Source organism: Neopsephotus bourkii, unplaced genomic scaffold (assembly GCF_033783945.1).
Source record: "Neopsephotus bourkii isolate Nb327-2 ecotype Australia unplaced genomic scaffold, CSIRO-AGI_Nbou_v1 NB_1350, whole genome shotgun sequence".
Lineage (NCBI taxonomy): Eukaryota > Metazoa > Chordata > Aves > Psittaciformes > Psittacidae > Neopsephotus > Neopsephotus bourkii.
In genome coordinates this window covers 1,248,503-1,274,091 of record NW_026901829.1, presented here as the reverse complement: position 1 = coordinate 1,274,091, position 25,589 = coordinate 1,248,503, and the positions used below count along the sequence as shown (strand labels likewise).

Genomic DNA, 25,589 nt, shown 5'->3' with positions numbered 1-25,589 from the left:
TTCCACTTATACCAAACAACATGGGGGAACACAACAAAAACCTAATACCCGTGACCATTCTTTCCCCTTTTCTCTGAAGTCCTCTGTAAAAATCCCCAGCACACAAGACCAACTCTGAAAAGCCCCCCGATGATTAAGTAAACCACAGCACTCTGTCTCTCTTAACATCAAGAAGTCCATTAAAATCTGAAAGCACCAATTAAGGCCTGTTTATTCCTGTTTACATTTGGCCTCCAGAGAATAATTGGCATCTGTGGGTGAAGAGGCCTGTAAGGGCCTCTATAATTACATAAATGCACCCTTGATATTTCTTGATTGGTAGGTGCTTGCAATTGAAGCCAAGAGGTGTATGGGGAAACATCAGGCCATACCTGCCCACTCCCATTGAGCTTGTTGGTAAGTTTGACTTTGCTGAAGGAAATGGCAGCTTTCATCCAATGGGCCCCAAAGTTGGGAGAGTCTGGGTGGATGTAGACGCAGCTGTGGTTTGGTGGCTCTGGCTTCCCAGCCGGCACCCATTCTCCATTTACGTACTTCCAACGGTGGCCATCAGTGGGAGCAAAGTCCAGCAGGAAGGAATACATGGCATTTGGATCTAAGCCAGACACACTGATCTTCAAAACAGGGAACATCCGCCTGGCCACGAAACAAAAAAGGGGGACACCACTGGAACTGGTTTTGAATCACTCTCCTTAATACATGTGTGACCAGATGCTCACAGGTTAGGTCATTGTGAAAAATATCCTCCCTCTGTCTAGCTGAAGAAGTCTCTTTAAGATCAATCCTTCGTTTTATTTCAGTAATTTAGGAAAAAAACATGTTATCGCTAAAGTAGGGCACTAAGATCTTGATCATGCCAAGAGTTACGAACAGAATGAGCTGAGCAGAGTCCATGGGATCTGGACATGCTAAACACATCCTTTGGTGTGGGAAAAGAGGCACGAACAGGATTGGACAAGACATGAAAATGGCTGACAAGGTGGAGCATTAACTGTAGAATTCTATAACAAAGTGCACTTCTTTGGTACTTAGACTCCCTCAGCACACACTCCCATGCTCTGGCAAGTGTCTGAGTCCCACTTTGTCTGACCGTGCCTATATCCTCCAAGATCAGCCTGAAGTCTCCAGCAATCAGGACATAATCCCAGCCAGGTACTCTTTAAACTCCAGATAGATTTACTGACCATGCTAGTCTATACAAAAGGTTTTTCTCCCTTCCCTTGAAGGGATCGTCATATTCTGTCATTTTGTGAGCAAATCAGTCTTTTCCCTATGTCACTTCCTATGGTTCTTACGTTAATTCCCCCAGATCTCCCACTTGAGTAATGGTTTCCAGGTAGTGCTATTTTAAATACCCTAATAAGTCTGATACATTTTCCTTGTCTAAAAATACTTCTTTACTTCATCAGGATTGTGACAGGTTAGTCTGGCATGACAAATATAGTAGAATGCCTTTTTATCTCATTTTCATTGTTTTCCACATACTTTGTTACTCTTTCCTTCAAAATACATCCTCAATTCTTATTCTGGTGGTATACTTAAAAGTCTGCAGTTAGTTGAAATGTGTTTTCTGCCTATCCTAAGTGCAAGCATTCTCATACTGTCTTACCACCATTAAACAAATCTCCAGTTTGAGAAGTCTGGTTAAAATCCTTGCCATTAGACCTTGCACCTGGCAGGTTGCAAGGCAGGTAAATTGATCCCATCCTTCCATGTTCCCTGACCTCATCAGCTTGATCAGGTGGTTCTACTTTTAGTTCCACCTTAAATGCAATGTTGTCCTTCACTAAGCAATAAATCTCTATCATCAAGTCTTCCCACCCTCTCAAGCATTTAAAAAATGCACAAGAAGTCCTGCCTTTGTTTAGTTTTTTAGAAAATGAGCCTTTTGCTCTTAAAGGTCCAGTGTCACCTTTTCTCAACCTCCTTTTAATTATTATTTTCTCTTTTGTAAAGGAGATTTGTGCAGTTCACAGCTAAATTTTCAGCAGTTTTCTGTCTGTCCCGGTACTTGTGATCCATATCATACAGCTCTGAATTGGCGTCTCAGTGCCTGAAATTCTGCAGTTAGTAGGGCTCCAACAGTTTCAAGAACTGGGGAGAAAATTGTGATCAGCAGAATAGAGGAGTCTTCCAACAAAGGTATCCTGTTCACTGAGTTTCTTAACTTGACAACAAATACACGTCTTTCCAGTGGAAGATTATTACAGCTGTTATGTATAACCTCCTACATTCTTCCATGGGAAGAGGCCTCCCTGCCCCAGACACCTCTGTACTGACCTCTCCTGGCAACTGCTATTTTGCCACACCAAATTTTTATGCTTAAGCCAGTGAATCTTCAAACTCCTTTTCTCGGTGGGTACAGAGAGACCAGATACACCAAGCAACCACAGCAACTGCCTGTGGTCCATGGCCACGGGGCTAAGGTAAGGTGGCTCTTTAGACTTGCGTAGGCAGCAGCGCAAGGTATCCAAAATAGACAGCAAAGGAACTCCAGGCTGTAAAAGGACACAAGCCTCTGCCCCTACAGCCACACTCTCCAGTGACACCCAACTGCAGATTGCTAACAGTAACATCCCACTCACCATCTACTTTTCTGGATACCCTTATATAGCTCTTGCTGTATACACTCATCACCTTCTGCTGACAGGAGACAGGATTTGAGAAATTTGAGATTTTTAATCAAATTACAAATCCTTGATGATGTAGGGCCTGTGCAGCACTGAGGAAGATATATTGAACTGTGATCTTTTGCACTAAATAGAAGCTTAGCCAGGAATTTATATGTTATTTTTAATGCATCTTTCTGGCCAGGATGCACCAGCTATCAAAGAGGGATGTGATTAAAAGTGTGGGTGCATTGCTTTCTGCACCACCTAGGCCCCATACAATCAGTCCTCAAAGTAACACACTTAGATATTTAGCTGAAATTGAAGTGGAGGGGAAAATTCATCCATGTGAAAATTTAGTATCACTAGGTTTCTCAGAACTATTTGTGTTACATACAGACTGTTAATTCCTTTGCCCACAATGCAGACTTCCTTGCCTTTCTGCTTGCGAGGCTTGAGTGTATCCCCAGAAGGCCTCTAGTCTAATGCCAAAAGAGAATATAGTCATTATCAACTCTAACCTCCTGTGTCACAGAGATTACAGCACTTTGGTGCATTAACCTGCTTCACATGCAAGTTAACCTCTGCCTCACCCAGACCAGCATGTCTTGACTGTACAGATTTTAATGACGAAAATCTTACCACCTCACTTGTGCTGAGTCTGTCTTTTACCATGGCAAATGATGAGTTCTCCATATTTGCTTCAGTCAGAATGTTTGTTTCAATGATCAAGTAGGAACACACGTGACCTCCATTACTGCAATAGTTGAGCACTTCAGCCTCTTCAATTTATTTAGAGCAGATCTGCTATGAGTGGGAAGGTTTTTGATACCAAACTTGAATGTGTAGTACTAGTAAAGTTGCCTTAGCATTTAAGCCTGGAAAGGGCTTAATTCCCCCCTACTCATGTTTGCCTGCATGGATCCACTGTGGATTCATTGATCCACATTCCAGATGAGCAGAGGAGAACAGTGGCACCTTCCTGCCTCTGGGCAAAGCCTCAGCACGCTGCACAGTTGATATGGTATAAACACAGAGCAGTTTATATTGCAGTACCATTTGAATATATATATTGAATATAGTAAATCTGAGCAAAATAGGAGACTGATTCCCACGACATCAGCTGCAGCTACTGGGATGTATTTTGTGGTATAGCATGTTGTTTAATTGCACTGAAGTATATGCTTTTCAGGATCTCTCTTCCCTGTGTACCTAAGCATATTGCTATGGCAGGTGGTTATTATAATGAAGTTTGATATGGAGGCATGTTTATGTGTTAACACTGAAGTTGGTTCATCTAATTATGACATTTTGGGACGCTCAGTACCAATTAGAGATGACTGTCACATCAGAGAGAATTGTGTATGCTAGAATTTGACCCTCGAGGATCACTAATCAATCAGCCTTTCATGCTCTCCAATGCTCCTGTATCAGGTTTCAGTTTAATTTCTGAATTTTGCTAACAGTGTGTCTGCACAAACTCAGTTTTCCCACATAGAACTTCAGACTGGCTGTTCCTGTTAATTGAAGCCCACAGTTTTCAAAAGCATCCATATGCCATTCAGGAAGAATCACTGAGCAAGTCCTACAGATTCAAGCAGCAGCAGGATTAGGTAAATATTTTTTCTACTGAGAATCCCTCTGGAGACAATCACTGAAGTATCTTGAACCTGAAAAAACTCAGCACTCAATGGAAACTGTCTCAAGTTTGTCTCCTTTTGAACTGCATGGAGTTGCTCAGAGAGCTTTGCTGCAGGACACTCTCTGCATTCCTTTTTTTTTAATGAGCTGATATATTTGTTATGGAAGATACTTTCAGAAATGCAAGTCCCTGATGCTACAGTGACTTTGTTAAAAGGATTTATGCAGATGACAGTGTGACATACTTTTATAATTTTTTATTTTGAGATGACTGTAGTTTGGTCATAAAGAATGCATTCCTGTCCCCACTGACATCACTAGAGCTGTCACTGGCTTTAGGAAAAATAGGATCAAGCTGATAAGGAGTTTACAAATAAGAACAAAGAAAAATAAGGGAGTTTACAAATGAAATAAAATGTAACCAGGCACATTTAAGTAACAAAAGATTCCCTTATCATCATAAAAGGATTTTATCTATGTACTCACCTAGACATTTTAGAAGTAACTAGTATCACTGTGCAGTCACGATTTACACTAGCTGAGAGGAAAGAAACTGAAAAGCCTCTGCTGGTAAGGTGTGATGCTTTGTACCAATTTCACGAATTTGAGGCAAACCTATCTTACCTCATTTTTGGTCAGTTGCACTGCTCGGGAGTCAGTTTAAGCTACCACAAGATAAGTGAAAGTCCACTCAGAAGTTTGCTGTAGCCTAACAGCAGTTTTTAAAACAATTTAAATGAAGCAAAAAGCAGCTTCTTGGTATAACAAGAATCTTAGCAGATTTCTGTCCCTGTACGTTGTTAGGAGGAATCAGAATGGCAATAGGCAGTGTTACACCAAGAGCTGATATTTTGGGAAGGCAGCTGTTTTCTCAACAGAATAACCTTGCTGAGCCAACAGGCTGAATTTTGCCTTTCAACTGCTTCCATTCCTGTCCGTTGTCCACCTACAGTCAACAGTAATATTGCCCACAAATTCTGCTAAATCAAAGTCTGCAACACCAGTTAAAGTCACACCACATGATCCCTACGTGGATCTCCTGAGAGGTCTTGCAAAAGAAATGTGTACATGTTGGGGGGGCTGCGGGTGGTGGCAGAGGAGTGGCAGGGGTATATTAAATAAAAACCTTAGTACCAAAAGTACTTGAGAACCTTACTGTAGTAGCTGTCTGTCTATGGGGTGGACTCTGCTGTCAGTCCAGTTCAGAGCAGAACTTCTGTGAAGAGCCTCCTAAAACCCAGTGACTCATTCAGAATTAGTATCCTTGTCAAGTTTTCTGTTCCCCAATTAGTAAGATATGCGATCCATTTACAACACAATATTTTGCATTTCTAAAACTGTGTGTGTTAATCAATATTCCACACTTGTTTCTGAGGGCACCAGCAACACCTATGGAGTGATACCATTGCGGGACCGTGCAATCTCGATGGCACATAGGGCACAAGCTTATTGTACCCCGTTCTAGGACAGACTGCTTGTACAAGCTGTTAATACCCACAGCCAGAGAGACAAGAACTGCAGCTGGGGATAACACCACCAATTTGCTTCTGTACAGTAATTTGATGTCTACAGTTAAGGACTTGCAAATAAAGGCTGATTATTAGTACAAGAAGTCATTCAGAAGGGTTTGAGAGGTACCCTTGCAAAAGTCCCCATTTTGTGCAACCTTAAGCCAGTCAACATATTACTCCAGTGTGTTTCATAAGCAGGAATAAAGGATGGTGGGAATGGTTTAGCAGTGACCAAAAAAGAGCAGGGGCACCCTATTCTGACCATATGCTAGTTTTAGGGGACTGCAAGGCTGTTACATTTCCCTGCAGTTCTTTCAGACCTACACACACAGTTTACTGCTATAGCAGCTAACCCCCCTGGTTGCCATCTAGACCTAACCCACAGCGCTGAGCAGATCACTCACCTGCCGTTCTTGGTCACGATCATCTCATTAGTGACTTCTCTGAATCTCTGCCACAGCGTCGCATCCTCTAAGACAACCTGGAGCTGCTTCTCAGTGGGGTCACCTTTGTCTCTCCCAGCCCGCAGTTCACTCTCCACTACGCTGAGCAGTCTGGAGACGGTGCAGTCGCTGGGTTTTTTGCAGCCCAGGTCTGCCATGACAACTTTACTGCCAGAAACTTCAGGTAGCTGTGAAAAGACAAAAATAAGCTGAATCAAAAAACATGCCAGTCTGTGGGGCACTGTCTGACAAATGTGCTCTCACTCTTTTCCCACTGACTAGCTCTTTCCTCTGGAAGTTCCAATGGGCAGTGACACCAGAGTGTGGAGGTTTACGCACACACTCCACACAAAAAGAGGACTATCTCCTAATTACCTGTCAGACAGTCAGGTGGGTGGCAAGCTGATGACTCAATTGGCTGCCTTGAAAGAAGAGTCCTCCATCCAAATTAGCATGCTTTTATCTTTTTTCAACCTGAAGTGGGTCTAATTGTTCTGCTTGAGAACCAGGTTCCCATTAATGAAAATTGTTTCATTTCCAGGCTGAAACAATGCATGGAAATTGCATTCACGCTGATGGGGACCCTGACCAAAGGAGCTGATAACAGTCAAGATAGTTACACAGAGAAGGTAGTCTTAAAATATTTTCACCAAGCAAGTTGAATAAACATATTAACCTCATTCCTTTATGTTCCTAAATCAAATCATAATAGCAAGAGAACCTTTTACACTGAAGTTTCAGTGCACAAGGAGAAGGTAGCATCCCTACGCTCCACAGTTGATGCCTACTGAGTCCATCCATGGGTCCCACTGTCATTCACAAAACCCCTGCTGCACCTTACAAGCAGCTGAACTCCCCTCTGGCTGCATTTCAAGGGAGAAACCCCATGGTCCTGGGGCTGGATGTGAGCCTAACTGCCTGAGGCCCTGGGATTGCTGATCTACTCCATGCCCATCTTGTACAAAAACTCTTATCATCCCTAAAACAGACACTCTTTCCAGTCCTCAGGCTGAGACCTTCTCTGATAAGGCTAATCCAACTGCACATACCCTGCAAGTCACCATTTTGCTGAGAAGCACAACGATTCTGGCACTCAGCCAAGGATATGAGGAACTGGGGTCAGTTCCATGCTAAAGGGTTAAGTGGAGGCCACATGGATACCACTGACCCATAAACTCTGGACTTTGACACATAACAAGGCAGTTTAGTGCCTGATTTCTCCTGATGCATCTGCTCCTGGTTGTGTCTCTGAAATTTCTGTCTGACATGACACAGTCAGGGACTTGATTATGAAAACATAGTGTTGAAAGTTGGTTTTAGAGAAATACATGTTCCGGCCACTCATTGAGAACTTTGCATTTGTTTAATTCAATAGCCCCTGTTGAATTCCTGTGCTTCTGGTTCTTTCTAAAAGATGAAATGACTCGGTGGGTCACTGGTGGGATTTATACAGACAAGAAAGAGTCAGGCAAATTTCTTAAAACGGGATTTAAGTTAAATCAAGCTCAACAGATCTTGCCATTAAAAACCTGAGAGGTACCATCTACCTGAGCAGCAAGAGCCAGAGCTTGTTGATCTTATTTGTGTTGTATGGCACCTTATTTGGCAACTAGTCCTACACAGAGTAGGAATACCACCTGAAAGTCCTCAGAACTGCCCAGCTGCAGGTGTGCAGCAGTGTGGTGTTCTGCAGAACAGGGCTTTAGGAGAAAGTCCTCAATTCCCAGCAACCTCAGCATCATCGGAAGGTGCAAGCCAGACAGGTCTGAGGTATTTTTACATCTAGGTAATCCCAACCATGCTACTTTCAAACTTCACACTCTAACACATCCTCCCTCTCTTCTTTTCAGGCTTTATATATCTCTTAAAATTGCCAAATCATAACAAAATTACCTAGATTACTCTATCAGTTAACCCACCTTGTGAGTTACACCAAAAGATTTCAGCAACTTCCAGCTAATGTCCAGCCACTTTCACTGCTGAACAACTGAAGAATGTACTCTAAAATCTACAGGATATTTAGAAAGCACTCTTGGAAGTGTGCCATATTGTATTTGGAAAAATAACTGCATCTCAGGTAGTATTTGTGTGCAACATGCAATATGTTCATGTTCTCCTTTCCAAATGCTCGGAGGAGAAAGAAGCTACTACTGGAATCTTTCCCTGCATGTGGTAAAATGTCATAGCAAACACATAGGAGATGATGTAAGCCAGGTTTTAGTTTCATTACATCATAAATGTAAATAAACACAGAAATCAGAGCTGGTTGAGGTACTGGATATTTCAGTTCGACTTCAGGATTTCAGACAGCTCTAAATTACATGTGTTATTTAGGGATTATTATTTTTAAGTTGAAGCCCTATTTCCACACAGCTTTTTTTTTAGAATTAGCTGCTCAGAAATCAGGTGATGCAAAGCCAAGGCAAGTAAAGAGACAGTAGTTCATAAAAGTAGCAATATGTCAGTGGTTATACGCAGCTCTTTCTATAGACAAATAAAAAGGGAAGCAGCTTGGTTTTCAGGGGTACTGACTGCTCATCTCTCCTACAAGGCTTCAAGTGCAGTGATACCAGATTAGAGCCTGTGAAAACCAAATCCAATCTGCTTTCCTCAAGATGCTTAGAGCTTAAAGGAAATCAAAAGTGTGCACAAAAGTGACAGCAGCTCACGATGCTGGAGGGGTTTCAAAATGAGACAGTGTGTTGCTGTGAATTGAGGCAAAGAATATGCTCAGCAAAGATGGATTAGAAATGGAGACAGCCACAAAGCAAAAGAAAGGGAGGTCCTGCCCTGAATGTATTGCTTGCCCAAAGCACTCTTGGGACAGAGCTGTGGAGCAGAAAGTATATGTGGAAGGAATGGACAATAGACCCATTCCAGTAATGGGCTGGGAAACAGGTGTTCCATCAATAAGACTGAATTTTTTACAGCTGGTGGCCCTAAGGGAGAAGCATGAAGGCATTTGCTTTGGGGTATCATATCAAAATTTGCATCCTGCACAATAATAAAATGCACTTTCAGATACTAAAAGTAAGTTACACTTGGGTGCTTACGGTTATCACTCACACAAGGTGCATGATGCTTCAGTCTTGTGTCCCAGAGGAAAAGAAACAACAAAACACCCAAAAACACCAATCTCTTAAAATACCTGGCATTCATACAGTTTGAGTTTTAGTTTTATAGCTGTGTTACCATAGCTCAGGATGCCTCCAACCACAACATTTTCCAAAATGAGAGTAGTTACCTGTGGTTGGCTTGTGGGAATAGCCCCGTTTCTATTTTCAGTGTGGGGAAGGGTGTTTCAGCTGTAAGAGTTCAGATTAGGAGCAATTTGTGATGTATGTAGGTGGGTTATTTCTTGGGCTGGAAGTTAAAGCTCCCTGAATCTGACATTTGAAGAAAAGGTAGCTGCACTTACGGAGTAATACAGCAATACAGTAATGAGGTGACTGACAGTCATTACCACCATGCACGGGACAGAGCAGGGCCAAAGGACAGAAGATTTTTTATTAACCATCTTGCACTTGTCCCCTGTTTAATTAAATGAGCAAATCAGTAAGGGCATCAGAGAGAGCAAAGATGCTTGTACAAAACCTGCAGTGTTGTAAACTTTCCCTGAAGCCCAGTGGGGAGAGCTGGACTCTTCTGAGCAGAGATCAGACTCCTTGTGGCTCATGGCCAGTCAGAGCTAACCCTTACTAGCTAAAAAGGCAAATACAGTACTCAGAATCACCTCCAGCCATGACCAGGATTTACTAATAACAGTTACTGACTCATATTTTTAAATGAAGCAATTGGGGGCTGGGGAGAGCAGTGGAAGAACAATCCCGCAACACTTACTGGAGTTTAGTCCCCAAGTTACAGCAGGAAAAAGCAGGGTGTTATTTTCAACTTTCTAATTAAGCTAATTCTAAAAGCCTTCTGGCCACCAGCTGGTGAGATACGGCAGAAAGAAAAAAAACAAAGCCAAGAAAAAAAGTAATTAAAGAGGCCTTCCTTGCCTTGACATCGGATAGCTGTTGTTTTGGCCTTTAGGTGCATGTTTCCAAATAAAAGGCAGCCCTTCATGATCAGATGAAATTGCAGAGAACAACACTCATTTTTTCCACCTCTAAAGCTCCAACTAAAGCATTCAAACACCTAACCCCCCTCTGAACATTTAGTCCCAACAACACAGGGAAATGTAACCTCCATCACCATGACACTCCCAGGAAATCAACACCTATCAACTACCATGGAATAATTAAGAGAGGATAAAAAGGCAGCTGCTTTCCTCATGGTTTTTAATCATGGATCCAGCCCCTTAAGAGATTGCTAGGCTAGAAGAGACTTAGAGAAGATTAGCCTTTTCATTAATGTCAGGGGTGAGGGGACACTTTCAGTAACTTCCACCAGGTAGGTTTCTAGCAGTGAGGCAGGCAGCTTGTTCGAATAGTACCTCCCTGCCTGGTGCTACAGTTGAGATTATAACTGAGATTAATTCTGAGCCCAGAAGGCACGTGAAGCTCTCCAGAACAACCTGTTTAAAAAAAAAAGTGTGTGTGTTTGCAAATTATCATAGAATGGTTTGGGTTGGAAGAGCCCTTAAAGATCACCCAGTTCCAGCTCCCCTGCCATGGGCAGGGACACCTTCCACTCAAAGTCCTGTCCAACCTGGCCTTGAACACTGCCAGGGATGGGGCAGTCACAGCTTCTGCAGACAACCTGTGCCAGAGCCTCAGCACCCTCACAGGGAAGAATTTTAAATAATGATTTTAAATAAATGTTAAAAACCCCTGATGCCGCATGGTGAGTTGACCCTGGCTGTCCCCAGGTGCCCACCAAAGCCGCTCTATGTCCCCTTCTCAGTTAGGCAGGGGAGAGAAAACAGAACACTCATGGGCTGAGATAAGGACAGGGAAAGATCACTCAGCAATTATGCTTACAGATAAAACAGACTTGACTTGGGGAAATGAGTTTAATTTATTAACCAATCGCATCACAGCAGGGTAATGAGAAATAAAACTAAATCTTAAAAATAGCTTTCCCCACCCCTCTCTTCTTCTCGTGCTCAACTTCACTCCCAAATTCTCTGCCTCCACCCCTACAATGGTGGAGGAGGCCAGGGAATGGGAACCGTGTTTGGTCCATTATGCGTTATCTGTTCCCCTTCTGCCTCAGGAGAGGACTCCTCACACTCTTCCTGTGCTCCATTGTGGGGTCCCTCCCCCAGAGACAGTTCTCCGTGAACTTCTCCAAGGTTCTTCACAAACTGCTCCGGTGCATGTCCCTTCCATGGGCACAGTCACTCAGGAACAGTGTGCTCCAGTGTGGGCCTCTTCCATGAGGTGCATCCTTCAGGAACAGACTGCTCCAGCATAGGTCCCATCCATGGGTACATCCTTCAAGAAAAAGACAGCTCCAGCATGGATGCCCAGTGGTCCCCAGTCCTGCACAAACCTGCTCCAGTGCAGACTCCTCTCTCCACAGTGCCACAGGTCCTGACAGGACCAGCTTCAGAGCAGTCTGCCCACAGGATCACAACCTCCTTCAGACATCCCCCAAGTCTGATGTGGGGTCCTCCACAGGCTGCAGGTGAAGATCTGTTCCTCTATGAGCTGCAGAGGCAAAGCCTGCCTCAGCATGGTCTGCACCACAGGCTGCACTTGGAGCACCACCTCTCCTCTTCTGAACTGATATTGGTGTCTGCAGAGCTGTTTCTCTCACATAATCTCACTGCTTTCTTCCCCAGCTGCAATTGCACAGGTTTCCCCCTGCTTCTTAAATAACATTATCCCAGAGGTGCTGCCACAATTGCTGATGGGTTCAGCCTTGGCCAGCACTGGGTCCGTCTTGTAGCCAGCTGGCACTGGCTCTATCAGACACAGGAAAGCTGCCAGCAGCTCCTCACAGAAGCCACTGCTGTAGCTGCTCCACTACCAAATCCTTGCCAGGCCAACCCAGTACACTGTCACACTGGTGATAAATGTTTCTCAATTTTAAACACTAATTATACCTTTCCCTAAATCAGTTTTTTCCTGCTTGAAGATCTTCAGTGCCATCCCCAGACATGGATTAACACCTAGAGCAATAAACTCTTCCTGTCCCATCTTGAAGATGAGAAAGTAATAAATAAAAAAATAAAAAAATTTAAGAGAATCTAAACAAACTTTTACATTTGATTTACAACATCTCAGAACAAAATTAATACATCCAGTGTCCATATTCAGGAAATCAAACATGCACATTTGACTTGGATGCATAAATTAAAACGTTTTGTTAACTATGAGAGTTAACACATTGCAAGTGTAACTGGGCTGAGGCATTTGATTCTCTCAGAAGTGGTAAGCCTGTCACATCCTGTTAAAACTAGAAAACACCAAAGTACCTGCCCATGATAAACTTAACTCCACACATCTGGAAGTAACAGCACTTAAAGAGCTGCTATGAGATCGCGTTGCCTAGCCAAAACTTTGGAAGTACCATTTTTACACCATGCAAGTGTTACTCCATGCTTGCTTCTGCAGACATTCTAAAAGCATAAACTCCCAGGAATAAGCTCTCTTATAGGTGCCACAAGGGATCCCAAGAAAAACTTAAAAGGGTTTCAAACAGGCTAGCTTAAAAATGTCAATCCCCAAAATTGGCATCTTAGATACACTATTCCATCTCTAACTCATCAGAAGCTTTCTAAAGAAAGTGAGAAAACAGAGGATTTTTGCTCTGTAGGCATCTCCAGCTCTTCATGCCTGGGCACTTACAAGCCTGTACCCCCACGGATACAGCAACTGAGACTGAGCTCAACAGGAAAGGTATAAGTGAGGAGAGGTAATAAACATCAACCCTCAACTTTGATCTCCTTGCATCCATGAAATACGTCCTCTTGCAACTCAGGTCTTGTGGAAAGAGAAGAGAAAGGAGCAAATAAGTACAGCAGTCTTCTGGAAGTCTTGTCACTGAATTTGAATGTGGTTTTGACATCACTGCTGCAATATTTATCAATGGATTCAGGGACCAGATGCTGTAGCACAACCAATAAACAAACCCTTTCAGATTAGTTCCAAGGAGCAAAGTTATCTACAGAATACACTTTCTCCAGAGGGCAGCTGATAATTTGTTGCTTAGATATTTCAAATGAAGATTTAAATTTTTTTTAATCATTCAGGTATTAAATTCAACAGCTTTGTTATGCAGGAAGCTGAACTAGGCAAGCAAAATAGCTTTAAGCTATTAAATACAGAAAGGATTTATTGCCCTTTTAGGACTTAGATTCATAGCTCTCTTGATATGAAATAGATAGATCAGCCTCTCCTGACAGCCTCTGGAAGCTCTACCCTTTTCAAGATAAGATAACAAGGTTTCTGCATTACAGGAAGACCAGTGGCTGCCTCTATTTCAAATACAACTTTGGAGTGTCCTGTAGGACAGAAATTTCCAACTTGCTTAGAAGAACAACAAAAAAAGTAACTGAAAACTTCAGTCTCCCCCAGCACGCAAGACTTACCACCGCCCTTGCAAAAAAAAAAAAAAAACAAAAAAATATGCAACTGTCCAGGTTTGCCCTGTCAATCAGATCAAAGTTTAATGTACTCTGAAGAGCCCCAGTGCACAGCCCTGTTAACACTGCCAAGGAATAGTACAAGCACAGCAAGTGTTTGGATATGTAACAGGTACAAACTCAAACAGGAATGCTTTTGAAAGTTGTTTTTTTTAAATCATTGTACCTAACTTTACTTTTAACACACATTCATAACTCACTGGCTTTTTACTTCCATTGTACATCAGCGTTCAGTGTAGTTATCCCACAAGGAGGCACACTGCTTTGTAACTCTTACCTCTGCTGACAGAATAACATCCATAATTATTTGCTCTGTAGCACGGACTAAGCCAACAGTTTGTTGGCACATGTAGGTTGACTCTTGAGGTAAATAAGAAAGAAATAATAAAAATATCACCCTCACATTAACAACCTGAGTAGTGCCAACCAGTTGTCTAGGTGCATGCAGATATGCCAGTAAGCATTTGGTTGAGCTAGACATATGCTGGGTGAAGCAGTCATACTGCAGTAGTACTTCTGCAGAGATCCCCTTACTTTCTTTGCTGTTTACGCAAGACAATCACTTTAAAAAACAAGAAAACAACAAGGAATCCAACAAGCAAACCAACCCACAGCAATTCCAGTATCATCTGCAGAAATCAGCATCATTAAACACTTCACATTAACCATAAGAGCAATTCACTTAATGCAATGACAACTTTATTGAAGGGAAAAAAAAAAAAAACAGCACTTGTAAGTAAAGCTTTCACTTTATTACAGAGAAAATTTTAAATTAGGAAAAAGATTTTTTTATCAATGTAGAAATCAAAGTGTAAATACCCAGAAAAGGTACAACAGCAAACAGGATCAGTACAAACAGTACAAAATTTTGTAGAGAATTTCAGAGTTTGGTTTTTATTTTACAAAACAATTCCACAGGTGTTAAAAACATCTAGTGTTGTCACATTACAGTGAGGCATGTGGTTTTAAGAAAATATACCATTTCTGTGCTTTCTGCTCTACATGGTCAGTATTTGGTATGGTTGTAAACATCAGTATTTAAGACAAAGGTGTTTAAGTATCATCCTCCTCCTCAGATTTGAGAATCTACAATAACAGTGATCTTGTTATCATTAATGTGATTCAGTACCAAAACTAAGCAGGAACTGTTCTCAGAAACTCAGAGGCTCTTTCAATCGCTAGCACACAGCACAAGGGGATGGGCTTCAAGTGCCCACACTGCTCCATGAGGCAGTTCCCAGAACATGAGTTTCTAACTGCATGTAAGCAACAGTGCCAAAAGCCTCCAAATATAGGGCATGCCAGCTGCAGGCTACCCGCAAGTAGACTGTTATCCTGCACTGAGCTGCAAGCCACCCCATGGCAGAGTCTCTGTCCATCTCCAAAGTTGCAAGTATCCATACGCAAAGCCTAATACACAGTTTTGAAACATGACTTCTTAAAACAATTTCAACGCAGTGCAGAAATTTCTTTGTTCCTCATGAGCAATCTTATTACTGTAAATATGAAAGATGAAATTGCTGCCATCACTGTCACACCATCTCACACTACCAACATCCACAATGGACTCCATCGCAAAAAACAGCAAAACTTGGAAGCAATGAAAAATTACTACATTTCAGTGTATAGAATCCCAGTACTTTGGGAACAGATGACTACCACCCTCCCCATTTCCATTTCTACTACATCTGGAAAGTCAGCTGGTCCCCAATGTGCACATTTCACGCTGCAGCGGTGTGCTAAGGCTGCTTAGATAAGGCTACATTATCTGTACTGCAAAAAAAGTAAAAAAAGAATTGGATAGACAAGTTAACCAACAGTGAGGCTGGGCAAAATGTGCTTCCCGGTAGAACACCAAGTCCTGCAGACAAGATGGGCATCCAACATCATGAAAGTTTCTTTAGGAAAGTAAGCCTTGAGTTAAGGCAGCTAACCAGGGACTTTGGGAGGGAAGGAGCTTTGTGATTTAAACCACAAACATCTCTATTTGCAGTAGAGTGCACACAACAATGTTCCTGCCTTGAAGGACATTAAGATATAAAGCTAGAGATCTCCAGAAATGCCCACCATGCACTCTGTCAAGCAGATAGCCAAAGCTGACAATATCAAAAATTAACACAAAGTAGTTTCAATGAGACAAAAAAAAAAAAAAAGGTGGTATAATGGTATAATCTGAATCGGATTGAAACTGATCAAGAGGGAGCATGCATATACTAGTTTACTCCCTGATTGTGTAATAATTATATAAAGTATTTTAACAAAGTGGAGAAATTTTTTGCTAAACTTGGCAATAGTCTGAACACAATTATTTATAAGCGAGTAAGAATGTGAAGAGTTTTGTTCTGATAGAGGAGCTATTTTAAATTAAAACTACTTGTTGACGAAGCAACAAACGGAGTATGTTTCACATATTGGCAAGAACACAGTGACTCTCTCCCACCACCTGACGTTCACAAGAACAGAGTACAACACCAAAGGGCAACGTAAGCTCTAGTGGCACTCTAGTGATCCTTATGTCTTTGCCATCTCTCCTTGGGTTCCCTTCTTTTAAGGGCACAATTGCTTAGCCTCATGTGGAAGCTAAAACGAAGTCAAGATTTGTTCTCTCTTACTGAGAAAAAAGCTGCAGAGCTGGAATTACAGCTTTAAAAAGGAGGGGAGGGAATAATCCATTTAAGTTTACCCACTGCTTACTAGTAGTTTCCTAAATTTCCTTCTTGTAAGGGGTTGTGCTCACAACAGTCAGCTAAAAGGTTTCAGTTAGTGAGTATGCAAGCTGAAAAACTGATCTTCAGCCCACCCAATTCTAGCAATCTTCTAGGGAACTGATAGGGAGTCGGGGTGTCACAATCCTGCACAATCTGAAGCATTCAAAAAAATGAACCCCAGAGGACAAATTCCATTATGTTGACTACTGATGAGCCTGGAATGATTATCTGAGTGTAATTTCCCTGGATATGGGAAGGAAAAATAATGTATGCTCTACTCACAGCATTTTCCAGAAACACCCAGAGAGGTTAAAACTTAAGAAAGATTGTAATGTAAAAGGCATTAGGGTTGCATTCAGTTGCCCTTATAGAAAGGAATTCTGTAAACATTATCAAAGCCCTAATAAAAGGCTAACATGGGTCTTCTGACAGATGTAAATTAGGTTTTGAATCTACTACCTGATAAAACAAGACACGCATCAGTTTACATATTTGTTGTAGACCAGCCAGGGAAAATTCATAGCAGTATTCTTTAATTCCCCAGCCTCTCTTGGGCGTTTAAGTAAATCTTCCCACAAATTCTCTCTCTGTTTACCTATCATGCCCTCAGCTTTGCACTGTTTCTATGTTACGGCTGAGAGAGAAGAAAAGCAAGCACTTTGCTTCATGTGAAAAAATTCAGCTTCCTACATTCTCCATATTGTCATTAGCTCCAGGGAAGTCAAAGAACTTGATTTCCTGGCAGATGAAAAATTCTACTAACCATATTTCTCATGTGCTTTTTCTAAGGAACAAGTTTTTACAGATTAAAGTGTCCCTTTCATGTATGTTAAGAAAGCATTATCAGTCTAAACTGAAAATTAAATACTTATTTAAAGATACAAGTATTTCACACTTACTCCCAAAACAGTCTTGTCATTTAGAATTAACTATTTTAGAAGTCTCATAAACCTAAAATTTTGCAGGAGAGGAAGGAAAGAATACCAATACTCCATTATCCAAGGCAAACAGTGCAAAGACTGACATAAGGCTATTCAAAAAAAAACCCCAAACCCAAACCAACAAATTGTCATAAAAAATCAGTTGGAGTTGGCAACTGGTTTTCTTGAAGAAGAAATCCTCTTGACTGGCATAGTCCCATCAGAGTCCAGGTCTCCATTTCACAAACTTCACTTACTACTTTTGCAAAACTAAACAAATACATAATCTTACATAATAATTATCATAACAAACTCTGGATCTCTGCCCAGTTCTGCTGCCAGACTGAACTTCATTTGATCACTAGCACCCTGTCCTACAGACACCATTGCTCAGAAAAACCAAGCAATTGCATAAGCTGGATTTAACACAAGGAGTTTCTAACAAGGTAAAAGGCATGTATTTAAGACAGAAGTAGGAAAATACATACACAGTTATCTTTACATAGTTCTACTATGCTTCCTAGAACTTTGTGAAGCATCCAGTATTCCTGTTAGGACAAACAGACTGACACACATTTCTTCACAGCATCCCTACAGGCAGAAGAAAGGAACAAAACAAAACAGAGTCACCTCAGTTACGCTGCTTGATGAGACTCATTCCATGCTGCTACCACACAGACACTGAGGACTTTAAACACCAGCTGATCATGTATTAACTGCACTCACATCATTTGCATGACTACATGAATGCATCAGAAACAAGTGGTCTGCTCACTGTTCACCCACCCAACTGCAATGTGGGTGACACCTCTACTGAGGCAGTGCTGATGGAGCAGGATAGAGAACTGTGTGCTCAAACACAGAACAGTGCTCGTGGGGGAGAATAGGGAAAAAAAAGGTACGCAGGAGAATACAGTTACCTACTAGTATTTTGGACAACATTTACACATTCCAAAGGCAAAGTTTAAGTTCAGTGTGGGGTCACACACTTACATATTTTTTAAATGGGAAGCCCTCTAATTTTGTTACATTTGTGTTCCCCCACTAGAGAGAATGCTCAGTTTCATTTTCAGGTTCAATTACATGCATTTCCTCCCCCTAAAACACCACCATAAAAAAACTTCTAAACCCATACATTACAACAGTTCTATAAACAAATCTTCTGTATTGTTATATCAGAATTCCAGGCTGGGCTGTATGGGGCTTTGAGCAACCTGGTCTAGTGGAAGGTGTTCCTGCCCATGGCAGGGGGGTTGGAAGTAGATGATCTTAAGGTCCTTTACAATCCAAACCATTCTGTGCTTCCATGATTAAACTTCAAGATAACAAAAAGTAATGGAGTAGGAAAGATTACCTTGCATATGGTATGAAGGAAATGCTGTACCTAAGAAGAAAGATTTTTAAAGTTACTCTTTATGTCAGATTTTAGTAAAAGTCACAAACAAGAACAACTCTTCCAATGCTCTAAACAAGTAACTGGAAAATAAAGCTTCATTTTGGTTATATAAGTGTGTGTGCACCGGAAACTCATATCCCTACAACTCATCTCAGCCCAGCCAGATTGTGAAAAACTATGGCAAAAGCAGGGGACATACTGCAGAAGCATTTTAAATGTAGTTCTCTTGCACCTAATACTCTCCATGCTCCATTGCCTACATGCAGGTAAGGGCTGACTAGATCACATTAGCTTTTGTATTACTTCTGTGACATCACACAGAGCATATGTTAACTTAAAGAACACCAACACTTAATTTGATTGGCATATCTAAGTCTTTTAACAAGACAAATTTAGGAGAGTGTAAAGTACCAGGAATACCAGACAGTAGGCAACCGATTGATTGAAAAGTGAAAGAAAAAAAGCAGGTGTACTTCAAGCTGACAGAAATTAAACACTTTCTAAGGAACTTTCCCAGATATGGAGCCCTGAGCTTCATCTCCTAAGCCTCTGAAGTGGCACGATAGACCAAGAAGCAGGAACAAGTCAGCTTCTCATTCATGCACTGTTTTGCACCTAGCAGAATGGCAAGATAAAAATTCTCCTTCCCCCAACTCACATAAGGTCAAAATCCACTCAATTCACTTACTGACATCAGGTCAGTAATAGAAAATGAAGTGTGTGGGGAAGAAATCACTTACCATGCCAAAGCAAAAAACTGTAAGATGCAGAAAAGCAGAGCAAGTCCTTCCTTATGCCACTGGAGGAAGAGAGAAGGGGGAAGGGAGGAAGAAAAATGGCAGAGACAACAGTGTAAGAATCTCGTTTTTAAAATATACTCCAGCCATACATACATATAAGACTCAAGTACTCACCCAGAAAGCAGAGCACAGTGTTAGTACGAGACACAACTAGAAGAAAATAAAGGATTTCTATTAAACATAGAAACAACTCCAGTTTTTAATCAGTATTGTAACACGGTAACAGGTTTCTCCACAGAGATGGAAACAGACTACATAATTTCATAGTTTCATCCAATCCTGAATAAAAGTTCCCCTTATTTAAAATGCTCTTGCTATTACATTTCTGAAATGAATTAAAGCAATGAGGAAATAACAGCACGGTACCTCCAGAAAGTAATTTTATTGCTGCTAAGGAACAAGAGGAAGAGGTTCCTTACAGTTCTTTTGCAATATCAGCAGGTCCCTGCTTCATCCCACACACTTACTGATGTCACACTTACAAACCACGCTGCGTCATTTTGCCTAAGTAAGACTGTCCAGTTATAACTACTCTTTCTGTTTCTGTACATGCCACATTTCATGTTGATTCGCAAGGTTACCACGGGGTTGAAGTTATGTCATTAGTTAATTCTTACCAATTACAAATGCACTATACTTTCAAGAACATTCAGCTACTGCTTCATAGCTCTCCTGCTTAATACAAAGTCCAGCACAGCCATTCAAACCAGCACTTTTTTCTTTCTTTTTTTTTTTTCTGGGGGGGGGGGAGGGCTGCACTGTGTTTTTACTAAGTTAAAACCTCAGGGGAGAGAAGGCCACTCTGGATTATTTTCTGTTTTAACAGGAGCATCCTTTCAGTTCAAGTTTTAATTTTCAATTTAAGACATGACAGCTCATTTAGCTGTGACAGATGGTCATACTTATCTTCCTTCATCAACATCTAACAGCCTTTCAATACAGATGTACCACTGTGCTACTAAAGATTATAACGTGCATTTTTCTGTTTGAGTAAAAAATGATTTAGTGCTGCATATTCAAAGCAGTAAAACACACACTGCCAAAAAAATCATACACTTCACCTCAACCACAAGTACTGACGTTAAACATAGTTTTTCCATTAGTTTTTAGGGGGTGATTTGGATATTGATCTAAATACTACATCATATATCTAACAACTGGCTTTATCCCAGTGACCAACTTTCCAGGCATCCTCCTTGCTCCGGGCATCCTAAATGTATACAAAACAAACACTCCCCACAGTAGGCTTCTTACTTGCTGCTGGTGTGACAGCAGTCATTTTCTCAAGCTCTGTCAGTTGCCTGCAGTCTTCTCTGGGTGTTTAGAGAGAAAATATGATGCCTAGCAAACACTCCAAAGACATTCACACTGAAAATGGGAGGACAGTTTTATGCAAGTTTAAACCACCTTCGAGTTTTTAGACTCTCCATGAGAAAATGAGAAAACTGAAAAGACCAAGAAGCACGTGCACTTTGAACAGGAGTCTGAAACTTAGGAGCAATTTTCACACACACAGTAGAAGGTTGGTTACAATTCCCAGCTTCCAAAGATAAAAAAATAATTCCAATGGCTGACTTCACCTGAAGCCATCAGCCAACTGGGACAATTTCTGTATTTTTAATGCAAGGTAACCAAGGCGCCCCCCTCTGCTTTGTCAGAAAATGACAATTATCAAGGTAGAAATACCTACGCAACTCTTTAAAGCACATCAGGTATAATATAAAAAGGCAAAAGCCTCCTGCCTGGCTCACCAAATTGATGTGTGGATAGACTCCACAACTCGTTAAAAGCTGTAAAGTAGGTATGCTTTTTATTCAGCGCTGAGATGCACAGGGATAATTCCTCAAAGTCCTGCTACCTCAGTGTTGTTTCCCTCTACATTTATAAGGTTGAACCATACGCCTATACATACTCATGTCGTATCCCCACTTCGTATTACAAGGAGCTAGAAGGTCCTTTGTGCCTGCGCAGTGCCCCCTCTGGTCATGGGCAGGGGTCTCAAGATGAAGTAAATGAGTCTTCCTCCTGTGGGTAGGGGTCTTCAAGATGAAGTAAATGAGTTTTCCTCTTGAACTTTTCACCTTTTAGTCCTAGGTATGGCCTTAGGGTTTGGTCCCAGCCATAAACCATCTGCTTCTCCCCCTTAACAGTAGATTGAGTCTGCTTTTCCTTATCAATAGCTGCTTATCAGTAGAATCAGGCGCCTGCTTTTCCTTGTCAATAGAACCAGGTGTCTGCTTTTCCTTATCAATAGTTAGTGCCTTTGTTCTGCTTAGTAGGCATGATAGGTACAGATAATACCTTTGTTTAAGCAAGCAAATTCCTCTAACTCCCCTGTACAGCCCCCCTGTACAACCCCCCTGTACAACCGTCAACCCTCTGCATCAATACAAAACAGAATATCCAACAACTTCCATAGTAATTTAAAAAAGTAGTTTGCCCATCTTTCATCTTTTAAATAACATGAAAATATGATGTTGTGACCTCAAGCACCCTCAAAAGCATATGCATGGTTCACAAATGCCAGCCACAAATAATTCTCATTAAGCAGCATAACAACGTGGCTTCAGCTCAGTCTTTCATAATAGGAAGGTAGTTTTCTGATGCTACAGTACCTTTCTACCATAGTAGATGTGCAGGACGTTTAATGTTTTAAGGGAAAAGAACAACACCCCCCCACCACCAACTAAAACCACTCACAAACTCATCTTGAGATGTCAGATCAATGCATGTAAAAGGACTTTACAATGGAAATTGTTTAGAGGTTAGCATGAGTTAAAATAGATTCCTTTGACACTTACTAGCATAACAACAGTAGCAATCAAACGTGTAGGGTCAAACATTCTTTTCAATTGTTTCATTGGTCCCATAAGAAAAAGAGTGCTGTGGAAAAGAAAACCAGATGAACACAGAGGTAGAAAGGCAAGACTGGAATAAAGAAAGATTCCTTATTAAGGAGGGTTATTTTGTATGCTGTCACATGGGGCAAGGAAACAGGATACACAATGAGAAAATCTATTTCTGCTTTTCTCTGTGCATGGTATTTATACTATAATTTTATTCACACTTGTTCAGTTACAGTTAACTAAGCAGAACAAAACTACCAAGCCAGAAGTATAGGTCAAGGTCAGCTTCAATTAGATCATTCTTAACATCTTAACAGATGCTTTTTTAACTTGCTCTTCAAAATCACCAGCCACAGAGGCTCTGCACGGATTGCCAGTAATCCATCTCAATTCCTCTATATAAAGGGCTGTTTTCAGGCCTGGATCCATCCTCTGATGCCTTACCAGATCTGCAAGCCCTCATTTAAGAGCTCTAGCAGTTGACACTGCAAGAATTATAGAAGGTGAAAGTTTTATCTAAGGTGCTATTTCTGCCTCATATACTGTGTTATTATGCCTCATTACTATACTATTTTCAGTTCCATCCCTTGTGATTTCTAACATCTTGCCAAGTTTCCTCACTCTCAGACAGACAGTTGTGCTGTCATAAAGTCAGAGGGGCTATGCTTCAGTAACCTCAATGGTCATGAAGGCTTATCAAACACAGCTACCCCGACAGACAGACTATCCCAGATATATTCACCGCAACACACAGAACATTACCAAATGCAAAATGACGAAGAGTTACTGTATCTTGGGGGGGGGGGGGGTAACAACAAAATAAAGAAAACCCTCAATGCTCAAAGTATGAGTGTGATTCTTCTTTACTGATGAGTAACTTGTATCTTGAATGCATTTCTAATAATGGTAACAAAAAACATTACCATTTCAGGGAACTACTGGGGAAATACTGTTCTTTAAAATCCAGCAACAAGACAGTGATCTACATAAGCAAATATTGTCACACAAATACAACAGTTTCTACCACTTATGCACCCTCACCTAGAATTCTGATTTTACTTTCTCATCTTTATTAGGGAGCTAATATAAATGAGAAGATTTTTACCTCCCAATAGATGTAATATTCCCCAGCGTATAAAACACCGCAAAGAGCAGCAGATTTTTCTTTGGTACCCACAGCAGACAACTACCCTAAAAAAGGAACATAGAGGGGAGAAAAATTAATATTGTTTTTAAACTGCAAAATAAACATATCCCAGAAATGTCACAACATAAAAGAAGTCTTAAGAAAACTTAAACCCAAACTGCAGAATCATATACACACAAGAGTAAACTGCATTTATTGCTGTTTTTATAAAGAATTAGTGCATTACATCTAACTGGAGCTGAGTCAGATGTCTTCCCTGAGACGCAGAAAAATCAAGCAGCAGCGTACAGCAAGGCTGCAATTATTTGGGGTCCTGAGACTCCAGTATCAGGAGAGATCATGCAAAAAGTCCTTACCAAGAATGAGAAAAGGCATCCTAACGCAAAACAAGCAATGAAGCCTTTCACTCTGGTGCCCCAGCTTAATGAAGTTGCATCAATAACCTAGAAATGTGAAGAAAAATAGAGTGCAAGTTATCACTTATGGGGCTGTGAGTACAAATCCAGGATGGCGATGATAAGGAGGTTGAAGCACATCCCATATGAAGACAGGCTAAAGAACTGAGGCTGCTCAGCCTGGGGAAAAGAAGGCTGCGTGGAGACCTCATAGCAGCCTTCCAGTATCTGAAGGGGGGCTACAAAGATGCTGGGGAGGGACCCTTCATTAGGGACTGTAGTGACAGGACAAGGGGTGATAGGTTTAAACTTAAACAGGTGAAGTTCAGGTTAGATATAAGGAAGAAGTTCTTTACTGTAAGGGTGGTGAGGCACTGGAATGGGCTGCCCAAGGAAGGGGTAAATGCTTCACCCCTGGCAGTGTTCAAGGCCAGGTTGGACAGAGCCTTGGGTGACATGGTTTAGTGTGAGGTGTCCCTGCCCATGGCAGGGGGTCGGAACGATATTATCTTAAGTTCCTTTCCAACCCAAACCATTCTGTGAGTCTATTACTGACACTAATAGATTTACTAACCTATTTATTAGGTTTAATACAAGATCAAGTCTGTAAATTCCCTTCAGATGCTAAACTGTTTCCCAGCTCAAACGGTGCCTCCATTTATAACTACCCTCTTCAGAGGCCCGTAGGAAGTGGGTTGCTGCCAAGGGGCAGCCCCATCAGGGAGCCACCACCTGGAGCCCCTCCCGGTCGGTACCGACACGGGGCTGCCCGTCCCGACACCGGCGATACTTTTACTTTTGTTATTCCGCCAATTCCCCAAACAAACAGGTGGGCGATGGTTTTCATGGGATCACACAACACTCTGGGTGTGAAGGGGCTTTGAAGCTCATTCAGTCCCACGTCCCTCTGCCACAGGCACCTTCCACTGGATCAGGCTGCTCCAAGCCCCGTCCAACCTGGCCTTGAACACGGACAGGGATGGAGCAGCCACAGCTTCTCTCCGCAACCTGTGCCAGTGCTTCATCAACCTCACAGTGAGGGATGTGATCAGTTTCCCTGCCCTCACAAAGTGCACATTCCCTTTCCCCCACTTTACTTCCGTGAACGGCGCAGGCTCGCTCGGGAGACCGAGTCACTCTCTCACACCTAACCTCTTGACGCCACGGCCCGGGAGCGGCTGCTCGCGGGGTAAACCACGCGGTATTGTAAGAGTAAGTGCAGCTCCGGAGGAGCCACTGTTCTCGGCAGCCCCCGCCCGGCTCCGTCCCGTTGAGCCGGAAGCCCAAGGAATGGCTGAGGTGACACACACCAGTCCCACCGACTCGCGCTGAGGGGCGACCCGGCTCCTGCTCTCCCTACCACCCTGGCCCTGGCACGCAGGTTTCCCCCCCACACCACGGGAGGGCGGGAGGCAGGTGCCGGGGGCGCGGAACATTACCTCAGCCAGACCGCTCGGCTCCTCCGTGTCGCGGCCGCTCAGCACCCGCTTCAGCTTGTCCATACCGCCCGCCTCGGCCCGCGCAGCTCAGCCCCACACGCTACCGGACAGCTCTGCCCTTCCTCCCTTCAGGGACTACCAGCTCCAGCGTGCACCGCGCTACCTGCACGCCGGAGGTAGATGAAGGCCGACGGCCC

General features: G+C 42.2%; 2 protein-coding genes across 3 annotated transcripts in view; both read right to left on the bottom strand.

The window, feature by feature from the left end:
* Positions 1-17,962, bottom strand: part of TBX19 (T-box transcription factor 19) — a 25,274-nt gene extending 7,312 nt beyond the window's left edge. For both annotated transcript variants that reach the window (XM_061366618.1, XM_061366619.1), the window contains exons 1-3: positions 17,858-17,962; positions 6,166-6,392; positions 372-636 (exon numbers count right to left, since the gene is read on the bottom strand). In XM_061366618.1, the coding sequence (XP_061222602.1) occupies positions 372-636; positions 6,166-6,392; positions 17,858-17,908 (543 nt within the window). In that variant the 5' untranslated portion in view covers positions 17,909-17,962. The remainder of the gene's footprint in view (positions 1-371; positions 637-6,165; positions 6,393-17,857) is intronic.
* SFT2D2 (SFT2 domain containing 2) lies at positions 17,817-25,589 on the bottom strand. The gene is made up of 8 exons (XM_061366622.1): positions 25,393-25,589; positions 23,915-24,001; positions 23,517-23,602; positions 22,367-22,448; positions 19,680-19,715; positions 19,506-19,564; positions 18,724-18,753; positions 17,817-17,960 (listed from the first exon to the last, which is right to left on the bottom strand). The coding sequence occupies exons 1-8, from the start codon at positions 25,453-25,455 to the stop codon at positions 17,921-17,923; spliced, it is 483 nt and encodes a 160-aa protein (XP_061222606.1). The 5' UTR covers positions 25,456-25,589; the 3' UTR covers positions 17,817-17,920.